The sequence below is a fragment of the Syngnathoides biaculeatus genome, chromosome 14 (genome assembly GCF_019802595.1).
Source record: "Syngnathoides biaculeatus isolate LvHL_M chromosome 14, ASM1980259v1, whole genome shotgun sequence".
Classification (NCBI taxonomy): Eukaryota; Metazoa; Chordata; class Actinopteri; order Syngnathiformes; family Syngnathidae; genus Syngnathoides; species Syngnathoides biaculeatus.
Window position 1 is genome coordinate 10,410,907 of NC_084653.1, and position 19,293 is coordinate 10,430,199.

The 19,293-nt window shown below is 40.9% G+C and overlaps 1 protein-coding gene across 1 annotated transcript in view; it reads right to left on the reverse strand.

Annotated features, from left to right (window-relative positions):
• LOC133512544 (E3 ubiquitin-protein ligase SH3RF3-like) overlaps positions 1-19,293 on the reverse strand; it is a 108,255-nt gene that overhangs the window by 16,361 nt on the left and 72,601 nt on the right. Inside the window, exons 3-6 of the mRNA XM_061842278.1 lie at positions 17,797-17,892; positions 7,466-7,777; positions 6,230-6,345; positions 2,728-2,898 (exon numbers count right to left, since the gene is read on the reverse strand). Coding sequence (XP_061698262.1) covers positions 2,728-2,898; positions 6,230-6,345; positions 7,466-7,777; positions 17,797-17,892 — 695 coding nt within the window. The remainder of the gene's footprint in view (positions 1-2,727; positions 2,899-6,229; positions 6,346-7,465; positions 7,778-17,796; positions 17,893-19,293) is intronic.

Genomic DNA, 19,293 nt, shown 5'->3' on the forward strand with positions numbered 1-19,293 from the left:
CTTTCCTTATGTGTCTGCTGCCTGTGTCACGTACATTGATCTGCTCAGTCATTGAAAAGTACAATTTGATGACTTGGTGATGAAGTACTCTCTCTGTCACGAACGGGGCTTGAGGGTGGACCCAAATGCACGACTCCAGAGACAAGCGGGCAGTACAGAGGAAACCTTTGTTCGTTCCAAGGTCAGGGATCAGGCAGACAGTCCAAACAAGCAGAGGTAATAGTAACGGCAGGCTTACGAGGGTGGTATGGGGAAAGGTGTGGGTCGGTAAACAGAAGGCAGAAGTCAGGCAAACGAGAGTGCGGGAACGAGGCATCAAAGGCAACGATCTGGCGGAGGACAAGTCATCCCCCAGGTCCTATATGTACTGAGGGTCATCAACCTTCATTAGGCACAGGTGTGTGTCTACTGATTGGCTGGCCACGCCCAGCCCGGGCTGAAAGCCAGGAGTATGACACTCTCAATAAGTGAAAATACAATCAATGCTTTGGCTGTCGTTATAGTGGCCTGGGTGTGCAGGGCATTCGATTCAGTCAACTCCTATTGTATTGACAGGCCATTGTTTAAAAATTTTGATAGCATCAAATTCCATCCATCCATCTATTTTTCAAGCGGGTTATTATCCCAAAGGTCTCGGGAGTGGCAGAGCCTATCACAGCTAATTTCAGGCAAAAGCAAAGCATACCAAAGGTATTTGTATCGTGCATTTCATACACAGGATAATTCAATGCGCTATACATGATTAAAAGCATTTAAATACAAAAATAAATACATATGAAAATAAAGAGTGCAATTAAAAGAGCTTTTAGTGCAAAAATGTCATTGAAAAGTGGAAGAATTCTAAAATGCATGAGGAAAAAAATGAAAGTTTTTAATCTGGATTTGAAAACAAATACTCGGGGCTGACGTCACCTTTGTTGGCAACTTATTCATTTTTTTTGCAGCATAATAGTTAAATGCTGCCTCACCAAGTTTGCTTTGGACTCTGCATCGAAGGTGGGGTGTGTGCACCATCAGTGACTAGTGGCAGTCATATTTGAAATGTCCAATTTGTTTCCTTTGCAAAGGCATGGATGCTTTTATAGGGACAACATGGGTTTTAATGTTTTTTTTTTTTTACTCTGAATACTAAAGAGTGATCCATCAAGGATAAGGGTCTCAACCATTATCAGCAACACAGTATTTATAATTCGCACTTGCAATATCAGCAGCATGAGAAATGAAATGTAACAGATGCGCCAGGGGCATATTAAAAATGGATGTAGCTGTTTCCACTGTGACCATCTGAATAAAACATGCCCATTAAATGTGAGGATGACTACAGTGAGGAAAAAAAGTATGTAGTCAGCTACCAATTGTGCAAGTTGTCAGCCTGTAATTTTCATCGCAGATATACCTCACCTAGGAGAGACAACGTGAGAAAAAATCCAAAAAATCATTGTCTGATTTTTAAAGAATTTAGTAGAAAATTAGGGTGGAAAGTATTTAGTCAATAACAAAGTTCTGCTCAATACTTTATTTACCATTTGTTGGTGATGACAGAGCTCAAATGTTTCTGCAAGTCTGCAAATCTTGTGATTTTTGACACACTGCTGCTGGTGTTTTGTCCCATTCCTCTAGATCAGTAATGTTTTAGGGCTGGCGCTTTGTAACAAACTTCAACTCCCTCCGAAAATTTTCTAAGGGGTTAAGATCTGGAGACTGGTAGGCCACTCCAGGACCTTAAAGTGCTCCTTATGAAGCCACTCCTTCATTGCCCGGAGGGGGTTTTGGGACCATTGTCATGCTGAAAGATTCAGCCACATTTCATCTTCAACGTGCTTGCTGATGGAAGGTTTTCACTCAAAATGTCACAATACATGATTTTTTTTCTTTACACGGAGGAGTTATCCTGCCCCTTTGCAGAACAACACCCCCAAAGCATGATGTTTCCACCCCCATGCTTCACAGTAGGTATGGTGTTCTTTGGATGCAACTCAGCAGTCTTTCTCCCCCAAACACAAGTTGAGTTTTTACCAAAACGTTCTATTTTGGTTTTCATCTGACCATAACCCATTCTCCCAATCTATCATTCACTAGGTGCCCCAGGTGCGGTTCTGGGATTTTTGCTCACTGTTCTTGTGATCGTTTTGACCACACAGACAGAGATCTTGTGCGGCACCCCAGGTCGAGGGAGATTATCTGTCGACTTGCAAGCCTTCAATTTTCTAATATATGCTCCCACAGTTGATTTCTTCACAGCAAGCTGCCTACTTATTGCAGATTCAGTCTTCCCATCCTGGTGCAGGTATACAATTTTGTTTATAGTGTCCTTTGACAGGTCTTTGATCTTGGCTATAGTGGAGTTAAGAATGTGACTGTTTGAAGTTGTGGACAGGTGAATTTTACACTGATAACAACTTCAAACAGGTAATGAGTGGAGGACAAAGGGGCTTCTTAAAGAAGAAGTTACAGGGCTGTGAGGCCCATAAATATTGCCTGACCAATATGATTTTCTGGATTTTTTTTTCTCACTGTGTCTCTTATAGCCAAGGTATACCTATGATGAAATTTACAGGCCTCTCTTATTTTCTAAAGTGGGAAAACTTGCACAGCTGGTGGCTGCAGCCCTATTTCATTGTACAGTGGTATAGCGACAATACATGGCATTCATTCATTCATGACTAAATACTTTTTTGCCCCACTGTATGTAATAGGCCTTCATCCTTCCTGGGTCATAACACTGACCTGGACACGGGGGTGACGTAGTTTCCCGGGAAGACGCCAGATGCTGCCGTCCTCAATGAGGTGCCTTTGAACCATCCGTCTTGACACTTCTCTGTCACCCGGTACATCTCGCCTTTCCTAAGTTCAAGCTCGTCCGCTTTCTGGGGCTTGTAGGCGTAAAGCGCAAGGTAGCTGAGAAACACAGGTGTTAGAAAAGAATTGACAAAAATCTAATCAAATCAAATAAGATAAGCAGCAACTACACATCAGTGCCGGTTATTGTCATGCTTACCCCACCAAGACATATGACAAAGGCAAAATGATATACATGAACACATTAAATTAGAAACACATGGTTGTAGATTACCACAATGAGTTCAACTGCACATTGAAATTTTTCTTATGCATTCTAATAGACGTGGAGAGAAGCACGACTATAAGGTAATTGCTCTACCGAACTGGAAACTTGCAAACTACAGTTACTCTCCTTTATACTAGAGGAAATTAACACAAAATATGACCATGATCAAAACCCACTGTAAAATAATCATGTTAATAAAAACACAACTTTTGTTATAAAGGTAAACATAGTCATGATGAAATCCTTCAACTGTTTAATTCAATGTGTGATTCATGGGGAATTAAATTGTGCTCGGTACGGAATGTAATGGGTACTCCATTACACGGAACTTGATTGTTTTTTATTTATGGAATGATTTGAATATTCATGAAGACATATTCAACAAAAAATACATTATTTAAACCAACTTTTACGCCAGTAGTTCTCAAACATTTTACACCAAGTATCATTCCCCCAAAAAACTTAATAAAGATGATGAACAGATGAGACTTAATCCAAAAGGCTGAAAAAGAGCAGAGAAGAGACTTTTGTTTTACTTGGGAACGGTGACAAACTCTTACTACTAGGAGTAGTACAGTGTGTATTGACAGTAGCACCTTTTTGAATGGGTGTTGAAGTGGGGTCATGAATGGAATATGTCAATGAAACAAACAAATGAGCTTCTTCTGTTGTTGTTGTTGAAGGTGATGGCAAACAACGAGACTAGAGTAAACCAGCTCTATGTGCTTGAGCCTGGTTGCCATGGTAACAGATGTGGGGATCCTATTCTGTCTCCCCATGGCAACAGGAATAGTTGTCAGGTCAAGATTGAAACGTCCAAACCTCATCAGCAATACAAACCCACTTAAGGCTTGCATGCCCCAGACGTGCGGGACTAAAATGCAGTGTGATGTCTTGTTTCACATTTTGGGGAAACATTAACGTTACAGTTAAGCTTGCCACATCTCATGAAGTGATCGAAACTTGCTGTTACAGAAGTTGCCGATGCTGATGCGTGGGACCGACATCACACCTAGTGTGGTAAACTCTTAAATTGTAGCACATTTATTTTCCAGCAAACTCACGTTGACACTGGGAACGTTTGGTGTTAAAAACAAAAGCCCTTTTTGTCATATTTGTAAAAACAGTCAATATGACTTGACAGTGTTACGTCATAACTATGATCTGTGAAGAAATCTGCCATCTCTGATGACATCTTGTGCCTGTCTGCAATCTGATTTGCAAGAAACCACCTCACTCGCAGAAAAATAACCAACCAACAATTAAGAGGCAAAAGGCGTGAGTTAAAAGGTATCAATCATTTGGTGCACACTCGCAGGCACCTTCATTACTTGAGCTTTCCTCCTGTCCCACGCTTGCACTTACCCGCTATCTTGTTGCCCCAGAAAAGCACCTTATTGATAATGAATTGTTGCTATAACACTAAATGTTATCGGTTTGAAGTTTGGATGAAGATGGATTTCCAGAGGCATCTTCTAACGGCAGGAAATGACCTGAGGAAAGATGATGCTAGAGCTTTGGTCTTTCTTTGTACTGAACTACTACGAGCGTCACGCTCAGACTCTGTGGACACGGCTAGTGATCTCTTCTCCATCCTGGCCGACCAGAACTACCTTGGACCTGAACGACCTCGCCTGCTCACCGAGTTTCTCCTCATCATCCAGCAACACAGTCGGATCCGGGACTTGAAGCTCCAAATGCCTCTGACCATCCACCTCATCGCTCCTTTCAGGTGGGCTATTTCCAAACATTTGTCAGATCATAAGTTACAGTTGCACTTATCAAAAATTCAGCTTTTTTTTTTTTAAATGGATAATAATCAAGGTTCAAGATTTATTTTTATTTGTCCCCTTAAAGGAGAAATTAGTTTTGGAGCAAGGGAATGAATGCGCAAACATGAATTCCTTTTCTACCGCACAGAACAGTGGCGTCACTGGGCCTATTTTAAAAGCATCTCAATGTCTTTTTTGACCCAGGCCCCTAAAAGAATCACAATCGATAATTGTTTGGAATCGGACAAATGAACTGCAGTCTGAACCGGAATCGCTCCAAAAATCCCCAAGACTGCATACAATTGGTTTGGGGACATTAAAACATCAATCCGTTCTGTAAACCATTCATGTTAAATTAAGCATCCATCTTGATTAGGTGTTTTTTTTCTACCCACAAAAAACACAAAAATTGTCTTTAATCAAAAAGGGAATTGTATTTCATCAATGCATAACAAAACACAATAAAACAATGTAAAGACTATGACTACTATAAGTGGATTTTAATTTATTATTGTAGTACTCCATGCTCCTTTATGCTTCAAAAAGCGGAGACTGCTTAAATGTCTTGATTCTCAACAAACCAAAAAAGGTATTCTCTGAATAGCGAAAAAAATGTGGAGTATGACTGTACAGATCCATAAAAATCTTAAATCTTGCCCAAATTAGTGATTTTTCAACAGACACAGGCGACTGATAGTGTAGTGGTTCACTCATTTGGATTCTGTGAAGACAGTGTGGGTGCAGTTCCCACTCAGTGATGGCATGAATGTGAGTTTGAATCATGGTTGTTTGTCCATACTTGCCCCATGACTGACTGTCGAACAGTCGAGGCTGTCACTGAGCAGTTAGTGTTCAATTTCCATATAGAACAGATCTCCTGGCTACTTTTTCCCAGATGTCTACGTGCCTGGCGTCGGCAGACCATTGTCCAACCCGATATGCCCAGTGAAATGAAAATGCTTACAAGGAACTAACCTAATGTATTAAAAAAATGGATCATGTATGAATGAATGAATGCTTAAAAAAGAAAATGCATTTTTTTATGCCTTTGATTCATAGCCGTACACTTTATTTTTAAACAGTGCTTTTTACAGCCAAGGTCATAGTGGTTATTGTATTTTTTGTCTTTCACAGCCCGTCTTTTAAAGTTGTTTTTAAAGGCTTTTTCAGTATCAGTGGTGGAGGAGTACCTGTTACTAGTAGAAATAGTGGAATATGGCCAATATCTCTACGCACAATGGAGGAAATGTTTTTTTTAACGCTTGCAAGAAAATGGCATCTAAAATGAACCTTAGAAGTCAGGCATATCCAGTGTTGGGAAAGAAACGGAAACACAGGAGCAATATAAAATTCAGGTTACAGGAGCGAGAACTGTCTGATGTTTACTCACATGTTGAGAGGCAGCTGCACCTTTGCATGGGCCAGCAGTTCTGAGGTTATGGATGCCACTTTTGGGGGCACCAGTACCCCTGCCGAAGAGGGACAGGGACCTGGAGACGATGTGTCCTAAAAACATGTAGAAGGTAGTGAACAAAAATGGGACACCTGTATTCTGTTTGTATGAATCTACATCTTTCCACCTTAAAATGCGTGCAGAGGAGACAAAAACATATTGAATAGAAGTATGGAAGCGACCAGAGGCAAACTGTAAGTAACTCGAGCCTACAGCTATTAAAAAAAAGTACCAAATATTTTATTCAAATGGAACTGTCACAGTCTGTAATTGCGAAATATATCAATGGTGTTAAAAGGCTGTATTATTTTCCAGGTAGTATATCTCTTCCCAGACCTATGTGTAAATATGGAAATTGCATCACTGTGCAGAATGCATGATAGCAGCCCTCTTGCCATTTACTATTTCGTTAGCAAATAAAACAAGATGATAACACCACATGACTCAAATAAATGGAAAGGCCAAAACATTGACAATGGACATCACAGTTTTTAGCCCAAAAAAATCCATCCATCCATTTTCTTTGCCACTTATCCTCAAGAGGGTCACGGGGAGTGCTGGAGCCTATCCCAGCTGTCAACGGGCAGGAGGCGGGGGGACACCCTGAACAGGTTGCCAGCTAATCGCAGGGCAAATAGAGACAAACAGCCACACTCACAATCACAACTAGGGGCAATTAATTTGTCCAATTAATGTTGCCTGTTTTTGGGATGTGGGAGGAAACCGGAGAGCCCGGAGAAAACCCACGCAGGCATGGGGAGAACATGCAAAGGCCACACAGGTGAGGCCGGGATCGAACATGGGTCCTCAGAACTGTGAGGCCAATGCTTTACCAGCTGATCCACCGTGCCAAAAAATCCTCCAGAAATACAAAATTTTGCATCCATTTCAATGAAAGCTTTCTAGACGAACTCTTATAAGTTGGCCATTGTGAGTTGTTTTTTCTTATTAACATTACCATTTACTACCCCCCCCCCCCAAATAGATACAATGGTGTATGTACGGTGAAGTTGGTGGCCATGTAATGCCAATATTATTAACATTAACATTTAACGTTATTAACATTAGTATTTGTTCTACAACGCCTCACCACAATGTTTCTCTATTAGATGGCAGAAGGTACAATAAACTTGTGTCCCGACTGATTGCCATTCATTAACTGTGTGTGTCAACCTGAATGCGCGCTGCAGCCCTGGGGTCAGAGGAGCTGATGAGGACTGGGTGGGAGATCTCCATACTGTGTCTGTTGTTGAGCTGGGCCGCTCTCTGGGTGACTGACAGAGCAGAGAACGAGTGCCTCTTTTTCGCATTTTTCTTCCCTTCGCCTCGCCGATGTCCCGAGCCGTTTCCATTGGAAGGCGAGGTGCTGGGGGAGGGACCGAGAGAGCATGGAGCCAACGGAGACGGCTCTGAGCTCGGACCCGGCATGCTGGTTGTTGTCGTTGGCTTGTCGATTTCCATCAGCTGCTTTGCCGTTTCGTTTAACTGAGGGGGAAAGAGAAGGGGAGAAGGACATGGCCACAAATATTTGGTTTTGGTGTTTGAGTGTGTACCTAAACTGTTGTGCTTGAGCCTAATTGACATTGAAACTCTTTTATTTTGTTGGTGTGAGTACTTTGTAGCATTTGAAAGACATCGCCTGTATGACACGCTGTCATGTGAAGAGAGTATTGTGAGCCACAGGCATGGCATCATCTGGCAAGGTTCAAACGTCCGAGTGTGAGTATGCCCAAAGATTTCATCACCTTAGTTTCAGCTTCAATGTCAACTTGCATTCAGGGGTTTCTTAAGATTCCATCTGTGTTCTTATAAGGTCATGGGTGAGCTGGAGCTGATTGCATCTAACTGTTGGCAAGAGATGGGGTACACCCACGACCTGTTGCCAGCCAATAGCAAGGCACATAAAAATGTGACCATTCGCACCCCAGGACAATGTACAGGTAAAGTCTTAAATGAACCCAACATATTTGTTTCTGGAATGTGGGAGGAAGCTTGAGTACCCGTCGAAAATCCTTGCAAGCACAGGTAGACCACACAGAGGGAGGCTGCAGTTTAGATTTGAATGGTGAACTTTCGAAGTGAGAAACAGCAGGTTTTAAACTTTAGTTAAAAAAAAAAACCAAAACGTATGCTGTGTGAGACTGACGATTCTAGTGTAGCATTTCATTCAATTATGGTAGGGGTCACCAACATGGTGCCCAAGGGCACCAGGAACCCCCACACGCCTCATTAGCAGCTTGCAGGCCTGTTCTAAAAATAGCTCACCAGTGAGATGTGTCTATTTTTTTGTGCGTTTCTATTCTAACAAAAAAAACTTCTACTTCCCCGTTAGCTGCATATAAACTTTTGTAGCTATTCTTTTTAAAAATCACACTTACATTGATGTAAATTACAAAATGACAGTATTTAAAAAAATATATAGATAGTTCAAAGAACACCAAGAACAGTGACTGTCCATATATGGTAGGCGGGGCCCCCTCTGGTAGTACACAAAATAATTATTAAATATTGCTGCAACTCTACAGTTGTTAGTGTTAGTGTCTGACATTATCTGTAAAATATATTCAATGTATTTTGGGTGATTAAAACCACTGACTTGGGTTTTATCAACGCTTTGCCCTACTATGCTACTGTATTTCAATGTTGGTTGAGATTGTGGTACTTGGAATGCTAAGTATTGTAAGATGTTCTTTAATTTTTCTTCTATTTTATTCCACCTTGTGGAGAAGCACCCATCATTTTGTTGTATGCACAGCATATAATGACAATAAATTTGATTTATTTGATTTGATTTAATAAATAGCTCATACTAAATGACAGTTGGTCTAAAAAGTTTGAGAAGCGTTGCTGTTGAGCAACGTTTGGGGAGACAACATGGGGACAATGGCGATAAAGAGATTATTTACTCCAAAACAACTGGAGAATATTTATAATTTCAAAAGTGTCTATTAAACTGGTAGCTGTGCATTGAAACTCTCAGTTTAAAAAAAGGTTAGCGAAGTCTGCATCATCACGAGATTTCTTTCTAGTATACAGTCAAGTTCCAAATTAATTAAATCCTGGTCATATATTCAGCAAATTGCTCTAGAATGTGTTAAAAGTTACTAGGATTCATTTGAATGGTGCAAACAACTGTACTTAAAAATAGGTCAGAATTACAGATAATGTTAAACATATAATCAATACTTTATCCGTAATGTTTTACAATATTGTGCCACTTTCTTGAATCCCTTCCAGGAAAAAAGATACACAGTTATCAAAGACAAAACCCTTTAATTTAAAATAAAGTAACCGCATGTTTTTATAGAGTCATGACAACATGGTCCTCAAATTCAGTGAGCAAAGCTTTGCAGAAACACTAAGGCAAAAGCATCACGTAATTACATCCATGTAACGAACGCCTGGTTATAACTCTCTCCTACAAAGACTTTCTACGAGCTGGGGTGTGTCTGGGAGAATTTATTTACCAGTGGTGCAGAAAAACATTTGGGACGTTACAGGTCACTGATATTGGACTTGGCTCTCTGTACTAGTTCATCTGAAAGCTGTTGAGTGGGGTTGAGGTCATAGATCAAGTTCTTCCACACAAAACACATGCAGCCATGCCTTTCTGCACTTTGCTCTGGAGATTGGGGCACAAAAATGCTGTGATGGGCGGGTGGTAAATTTTTACAGCTCACCCAAGAATCAGGACGTATAAAAGCCATAAAATACAAAATATTGGGGATTTTATTTTGATGTTTTCATATGGGGAATGGGACATCAATTTTTGTGATAATTGGTTGCAGTTTTTCTGCATTCAGCAAAGTTAAGACTTTTCTCAACAGTGAGCATCTATACAGAGGCTAACGCTTAATTTCTATAAAGTCCAAAATATTCAGCATTAAACAAAGTTGAGATTTTTCTCTACTGTGAGCATCTATACAAAGGCTAATGCTTAATTTCTATAAAGTCCAAAATATTCGGCATTTCATTTTTGATATTTTTGGATTGGGAAAGGCCCTAATTAGACATGACCATTTAAATGCTGGTGAGTTTAGTGCCACCAAATAATGTGAAACTTTTTTTAAATTAAGCATATGTAGAGTGTCCTGACAAGGGGCCCAAAAAACAAACAAAAACAAAAAAAAACAGAATTATGTCCGACAGATCTTCAAACAACAAAAGATCACCAAAGCGCCGGGCCCAGATCTTGTGTCCCCATCCTGCCTTTAGACCAACTTGCTCCTGTCTTCACAAAGATCTTCAACAGGTCTCTACAATTGTATGACGTACCAACCTGCAGGCCTGTTGGCTTGACATCTGTGGTCATGAAGTTCTTTGACCGCCTCATACTGACAACCTTAGTAGCGTCACAGGTCCCCAACTTGACCCACTGCAGTTTGCCTACCGAGCGAACAGGTCTGCGGATGATGCCGGATGATGTCTGCACTTCATCCTTGAACATCTTGACAGCGAGGATACCTATGAGAGAATACTGTTCGTGGACTTCAACTCTGCGTTTAACACAATTATCCCTGAACTCCTCTCCTCCAAACTTCTCCAGCTCAGCGTCTCCCCTGTCATCTCCCGGTGGATCTAGAACTTCCTGATGGGGGATCCACCTCATCCACAGACACTATCAGCACCAAGGCACCCCAAGGTGGTGTCCTCTCCCTTCACCTCTTCTCACTCCACACAAACAACTGCATCTCGTGGCATCCGACTGTCAAACTCCTGAAGTTTGCAGATGACACCACAGTCACCGGCCTCATCAAAGACGGCTCTGCGTATTGACAGGAAGTGGTGAGACTGGAGGTTTGGTGTGGTCAACACAACCTGGTGTTGAACACTCTAAAGACTGTGGAGATGACTGTGGATTTCAGGAGGCATCCTTCACCACAGTTGCCCCTGACACTGTCCAACTGTCTTGTGTCAACTGTCGAGACCTTCAAGTTCTTGGATTTACAGTCTCAAAGGACCTGAAGTGGGGGACGAACATCAACTCCATCCTGACATTGCACTGGTCTATAACGAAAAACGCGAACGGGTAAAGGCACTCTGTACAAGCTTAACACAATGTGGGATGTTAACACACTTGTCTTTACCTGTTCTAAATGAAGATTTTACATTTTGCACGACTTATAATAAATAGCTACTACAAACAGAAATGTCTCTTGTTCTTTGTTCTTGTTGCTTGTTCCTTGTTCTTTGTTTTGAATGTCGTATCAGGGCAGCACCGAGTGCGGAGAAAAATTCCTTGTGTTTTTACACACTTGGCCAATAAAGCTGATTCTGATTCTGATAATATGTACAAAGGTAGAAGGGTTTTATATATATATATATATATATATATATATATATATATATATATATACAATTATGGAATTTGTGGTGGACAAATAATGTACTGACATGAGCTCTTATGCAGTGGTCGAGTGGCATATTTCTAATTCAGTTACAATATACATATATTGTTCTGGGCAGAGTGACACAGTGGTGCACCTGTAGACCGTTGGCCTCACAGTTCTGACGACCAGGGTTCAAATCCCGGCCCACCTGTGTGGCATTTGCATGTTCTCCCCGTGCCTATGTGAATTTTCTCCGGGTACTTTAGTATCCTCCCACGTCCCAAAAACATGCATCAACTAGAGACGCTAAATTGCCCCTGGGTGTGATTGTGAGTGCCACTGTTGTCTGTGTCCATGTGCAATGCGATTGGCTGGCAACCAGTTCAGAGTGTAGCCTTCCTCCTACCCAATGACAGCTGGGATTGTCTCCAGCACTCCCGCGACCCTTGTGAGGATAAGCAGCTCAGAAAATGGGTGGATGGATGGATGTTCTGGGCAGAGATATCAAAGTGCCTGCCAGCACTTAGACTGAGGCCATCTCTCAGTTCTTAATTTGTGTTGGTCATTTGAGCTCTGATACACAATGAATTCATTCTCACATGCACAAGTGGCAAATGTGAGCAATCCATGTTGCCAGATTGGACAGTTGTTTATCAACGTGGATGTGAATGCCGGCCAGCTGAAGAAGCCAAAGCATTCTCCAGCGATATCGAGAACAAGTTCAATACAAATGACGTGGACAAAGCACTCGTCAGTTACTGGGCTTCATGTTAGTTTAGGCAGATGATGTCACTGTCATAGGGTCAGGCATCATAAAAAACTGTAAGCCTCATCAAGTCTTCTTTCTTCAAAGCTCACACTTCTTCATCTGAATTTTGCCATGAGCAGACCATGCATGTCACGTTTTCTCTGATGTGACGGTTCAAGATCACTTGTCTCATGTTGTACATTTCATCTCTGACTTGTGAATGTCATTCAAATCAGTGAAAAAGAAAAACTACATTTTAATCTTTAAAACACTTTCTGTAGTGGACTGGTAGTTGCCAGGATGTGTGGGCCGCTCCGGCTACTCAGACAATTTTAATAATTCTGTATGAAATAAATCCAATAATGTAGCTCCATGGGGGTGCAAACCAATGCAATCTGCAGGATGGTCCCAAGCCCAGATGAATGCAGAGGGATGGGTCAGGATGGGCCTATAGCTTAATACTAACCAAACTAAACAAATATGAGCATTAATTTAAAGAATCTCATACTGGATTGGCTGTGGCACGTGTTAACAATGTCTACCCCCGGTACTGTTAAACTGCAGGACGTCAGTGGAATTTCAGCTACTGTGAGTCGAAGACAAAAAAGAGCAGGAAAGCGGATTCTTTGAAAGAAGAAAAATAGGAATGCACAGAACCGACAACTGACTGTAGGGTCTTTGAATGTTGGGACTATGATAGGAAAAGCCCAGGAGTTGGTTGACATGCTGATAAGGACAAAGGTTAATGTATTGTGCATCTAAGAGAGCCGGTAGAAAGGTACAATGGTTGGAAGCTTAGGGGCAGAGTTTAAATTACTACTCCATTTCTCCACTCATCTATTCTAAATTCCATATTTTTTTTCCAGTCTCTCTGTAGAGCCACACATGGTGGGAGAGATCCTGCTCTACAGTGCGTTATTATTATTATTATTATCTATTATCTTGTTAATGCTACATTCAAGCAAGGTGATGATTGTCATCATTGTCATAGCATATAAGGAGTGAAAAAAAAAGACAACTGTGACAGTGGCAGTTTAAATGAATTTGATAACTTTATGTAAGTCAGGGAAATAAGAATAAAAAGTTCTTAAATTGACCGTAGAATGCAGACAAGGCCAGACTTGACTGGGAATGCCCACATTTTACGGTTGCTTCACCCACCCGGAGTGCATATCTGGCATGAAGGTGTGCAAATGACAGACTTAAGGCAATGGGAGAATCTGCGCCGCCAGACAACGGAGAAAACTGCACCTTTTTCCTCTTGCGCAGATGGAAGAGTACGGCCATATGACAGTAGAACCTTTGAGCAGCCATTAATTACAGTGGAAACTCTGAAGATGGACAATTCAATAATTGCACTAAACCTTTTTCTGTGGAGGCAGCTTCATGTGTGATTCCATGTGTGAATTAACATATTCTGAACAATCTCAGCAAGCACCAAACGATGAATGGGTGTGTTTAGGGTTTGGCTTTTAATTGCTTTTTTTTTTTTCAACACAAAGAAGAACTGACAACATTTTTCAAAATGAGGAATGCATTCAGCAGGGGGTGTTAAGCAAAAAAGTCTGAACACAACAATTAACACTGGTTGATTTTAGACAAGTTTGGCACACTTGCATTGTTTTGACCCCGGTTCAACTGTACTTTGTTTTACAGTTCTTTGCAGTGTTTGCAATAAGACGGCTTAGTGGGTTGCTTCCAAAGTTTTATCTTAAAATATTCAACAGCAGAAGTAAACACCTCTTTCAGAAACCCAACTCAAACAAACAGCATATTCAGCAACAGGCTGTACTGAAAATATTAATCTGGCTGAACTCATCCTATATGTATATATATATATTTTTAAGTGTTCTTTCATGTACATTGCAGACTGCTTTATCTTCCTTAAGGATGAACCACTTCCTTGAACTCACCAATTGGAGAAGACTGGGGTAGTTGAGGATGGAGTTAGGGGGATAATAACAAGATGCAGAGAGGTGCTGCAGTATAAACGTACTTCCCCCCCTTGTTAAAGCATTGTAAACTGTTCAAGCTTCCATCCATTCATTTTCTTAGCCGCTTATCCTCCCAAGGGTCGCGGGAGTGCTGGTGCCCTACCAGCTGTCATCAGGCACTAGGCGGGATACACCCTGAACTGGTTGCCAGCCAATCGAAGGGGCCATAAGGACAAACAACTGCACTCACAATCACACCTAGGAGCAATTTAGAGTTTCCAATTAATGGATGTTGTTGGGAAGAAACCAGAGTCCCCGGAGAAATTCCACACAGGCACGGGGAGAAAATTCCACACAGAGGGCGGAAGGATTTGAACCCTAGTCCTCAAAACGGTGAGGCCAACGTTCTACAGCTGCACCAGCGTGCCGCCTGTTCAAGCAAACATTCAAATTACAAGCAGGTGCGTATGCATTAGGAGTACTCAATTTATTTAATGAAGACTTCACAAGTAAAATAGGTTCTTGTTAAGCACCTGCATCGCTTTAGAGGACATTCTATCGACTTGAATTAATTTCCAGGAGACTAACTAAACACAAGGACACACTGAGGAGCAGCAGTACATCACCTGAAACAGTAAGAGACAACATCAGCTTTTGCTTCTTACAAACTTCAATTATCTTTGCTCGGCCTCACTCGAGACTTTACAAACACTACCTGGAGGGAAGAGTGGAGTTATTTCAAGAGAGATGGACAGAAAGAAAAAGAGGATCTGTGTTAAAGAACAACCTATATAGCCTCGATTTCCATATTAATAAATATGCTAATCAAGCCAAATCATATGCTAATGAGCATGATGGATTGAAGCAAGAATTCTCATGGGATGGACTAGAGGACATACACAAACTCTCCAGACGTAGAAGGTCAGCGACACAAAGAACAGTGGCGCTCTGCGAACTTCAAGTCAGTCAGGTCATTTTTACTGACTTTATGCAGAAACACACTTGCCTGGCAATGTCATCACTGCAGTAAAGGCGATAAAGGTGCACGTGGCGGAAAGAGAGCGGGAAAGGAGATATGCCTGAAACAATTCTTTACTTGGCTGAACAAAAAGCCAATGTTAACTATGACGCATTGAGATAAGTCCTTTTTCAATTTCACCCAGATGGTAAATCATACCATAGGTCAAACCAATGACCTCATATCTGCAATGAGAATAGGCTGATGCGTTCACAGAAAAGCACATACGTCCTCTATACACAAACACTTTGTGTGTGTGTGTGTGTGTGTGTGTGTGTACTGTACATCTCTTGATTCCAAAAAAATGAGACATTCACTCCTCCCTCCAATAATCTTAGCATCAAACATTTACTGAATTTAATCCTTGAAGAGAACTTTTTTGTTATGCTTTCCAAAACTAAAAACAGTGGCACCTACTTGTGACCCGACTTAAAACGGATATCTAAACACAAACTGCAACGAATGTAGACAGATAATAATTCTCACAGGTACATATTCTTATCGTCTACACAGAATGAGAAGAAAAATGTGCATTTTCTGCCTTGTAAGTTAAGTAGAAGATACGCTTTGTTCAACAAGTAACAAATAAAAATAAACTATTGTGTGTTTCTGTTTGTTTTCCCCCACCAACATTTACTCTAAAGAACCATCCACGATAAAGGTTTTTAGATGGGGGTTAGCCATCCATCCATCTATCCATCCATCCATCATCCATCCATCCATCCATCCATCCATCCATCCATCCATCCATCATCCATCCATCCATCCATTTTCTTAGCCACTCATGCTCATGAGTGTCATGGGAGTGCTGGAGTCTATCTCAGCTATCATCAGGCAGGAGGCACCCTGAATTGGTTGCCAGCCAATAGCAGGGTACATTTAGACAAACAAGCACACTCACAATCACACCGAGGGGCAATTTAGAGTGTCCAACTAATGTTGCATATTTTTGTTATGTGGGAGGAAACCAGAGTGGCCGGAGAAAACCCTCACGCAGGCACAGGGAGAACATGCAAACTCTACACAGGCGGGTCTGGGATTGAACCCAATACGTCAGAACTGTGAGGCCAATGTTTTCCAGCTGATCCACCGTACCACCATATATAGATATATATTGTATATAAACTAAAATTAGAATAATGTGGGAGAAAAAAGAATGCAGGATGGGCCATACATTTCCATGCATTTAAAAAAACAACCTTGGATTCTATTTTTTTATTCATAAAAAAAGAACAATTTATCAATGTAGAATTGGCTTCAGCACTCCCCCGACCTTCGTGAGGATAAGCGGGTCAGAAAATGAATGGATGGATGATACAGATAGACAAACACATGAATTCTGGCCTGGTGATTGGCAGACATTTCTTTTCTTTTATGTTCATTTGTGCTCTGCATTAGCCGAATCTGTCCTGATTATGAGCAGGCCCAGAGCGCGCAGCAAATACTATAAAGGAAAATGAACCAGTGACACCTTCTTACCGCCACCCACAGCTTCTACTCTTATAGAGGCGGAAAACGGCAAGGTTAAATCGTTTCAGTCCTCACACCCTGAAGCAAGTTTTTTTCATCTCCTCCTCTCAAGCTGGTGCTAGCAAACCCCTGCATACAAAAAGTCCAAAACAGAGGAGTGCTTATAGCCTGCTGCACAAAATACTAACCATTATCTTCTGTCATGCCTCCAATATCCTCCAGTCTTTTAGAAACCCCTCCACATTTACAAGTCCCATATCATTTAATACGATTACTAGTCAACAAATTCCAATTCCCCAAGAGAGTTAGACACCTAAAAAGTAATCTCAGGTAGGAAATACAAAATGGCATTGACCTATTTAGGTTGCCTAATAGGATAAAGTATTTTTTTTTCCTCCGTCATCTGATGACAGATAATGCTTTCGTTGTCTAGACATCCTTTCTTCTAACCCATCATATCACCCTTTCTGGTACTAATGGTTCTAAAATGTAATCATCTTTACATCTGGACGATATTGACCATGCTGTCAAATGATTTGTAAATGCATCTGATTATTCTGTTTGGTCCACACAAACAGCAGCTGAAGTCCAGATGGGTCCTATTCATTAGTCTGGTTGGTGTTCACTGCTGCCACACATACACGCACACACACACACACACATGCCCTCGACATGTCTTCATGCCCCCACTCACTGTTTCAGAGTGATGGAGAGGTCTAAATTATTGATGAATCTCCATTTAAAAGGAAACCCCTTGGATTGATGGATATCTGACTCTTGACTATGTGTGGGCCGTGCCAGTAATATTTACACTGGGACCCGGTTTTCCCGAGACAAACAAGCCTATATACTATTAAGTTTGAAGTACTGATGCATTACTTACTTGATTTTTTTTTCTAAAGAATACCATTATACGCTCATACATGTAGTATACCTACTGTATATATGTAATGTGATCCAATACAAGATTCATGTTTGCTGTCATGTGATGTCTCCCAGTTTACCTCCACGTAGAGAATTGGGAAGATACCAATCTTGTCTCCCAGCATGCCTTCTGCCCAGTTTTCATCCACCCTCCTGATTACTGTCAGGACTTCATCCTAAGAGAAGTGACGGAAACACACACACGTGCACAAAACGCAAAAAGGCAAAGTCAACATCATTTCACTCTACAGTGAAGTACAGTTAAATAATTTCAAATATTTTAGTGTGACTTGAATTTACATTTGCATTCAAATCACACACATGTCAAACTACAGCTCTTTTAAAACAAAGCATCATAGAAATGGGATCAAAACGTGTACTTTACAGTTTTAAAAGATGAGTGCCTCAAGAAACAAGACAAAGATGTTTTTTGCGATACGAGCTGTGGTTCAGCCGAACTTGAGATTTGACTTGTGAGCAAAAACTCAAAATAGCAAGTGCTGTGAATTCAACACACAACAGAACAAGCAGGACTTTGGGAAATAATGACGTATTACTTTCTGTCTGTCTTTCTTTCGTCTTGTCCCTTTCGGGGTCGCCACAGCGTGTCATCTCAGATGAACGCTCATATTTGTTTGGCACAGTTTTTATGCCAGATGCCCTTCCTGATGCAACCCCTCTTGGGGAGTGGAGGCCCCAGTAAGAAATGAATTCACAACCCCTGGTTTACCAAACCAACGCTCTAGCCACTGAGCTATGGGGCCTCTTTTTGGCAAATAATGATTAATGTTTTAAAAAGAGGCATCAAGCTGTCCGTTGCCATGTCCACTTTAAATTTACTCTCAAACTAATCATAAAAAAAGAAAATTGGACATTGTGTACTTAAAAAAACAACATAAATCTCCCTAAGTCTGCTGGCTTAATGCACACATAATGGGAAACACTGTAGATGGGCTAATGAATAGCATTTGCCCTTTAAGTGATCGATTTTGGAACACAAACAGTGGAGCGACACGTGTAGACCAGATGACATAAAAGTACTTATAGGACATATACTTTTTTTTCATCTTCTGCAAAGAAGTACTAATAATACTGTATTTGAATAAGGACCTGAGACATATTTATGAATTTCTTTATTAAAATGCCCCCATGTGGCCAAGGCCTGCACACCAGAAGGGGCCGCAAGGGGTCCATTAAACTGAAGCAAAACAATGTGGGGGGAAAAAAAAGTGAAAATTCCTTACGGTCTAATCTACTATGTCATTATGGCTTTATAAAGTATAATATTATACAGTATAATTTTTTTTGTTTTTTGTTAATTTTTTGGCAGGCTGGAATTAATCGCATTTCCAGAGTGAATTAAATTCTTATCTCAAGGCACCACTGTGTACATAATTCATAAAAGCACTAGCACTGTTGGAAAGATTATATGTAATGGTAAAAAAATACCCACGATAAAATCACATTTATAGCAAAAGAACAATGGTGCTGTCTCTGACTATATAGTTTCTAGATCATCTGACAATGAGCAGTGAAATCCACCTCATATTCGCTCTGTCGAATAAGTACATGCTTGT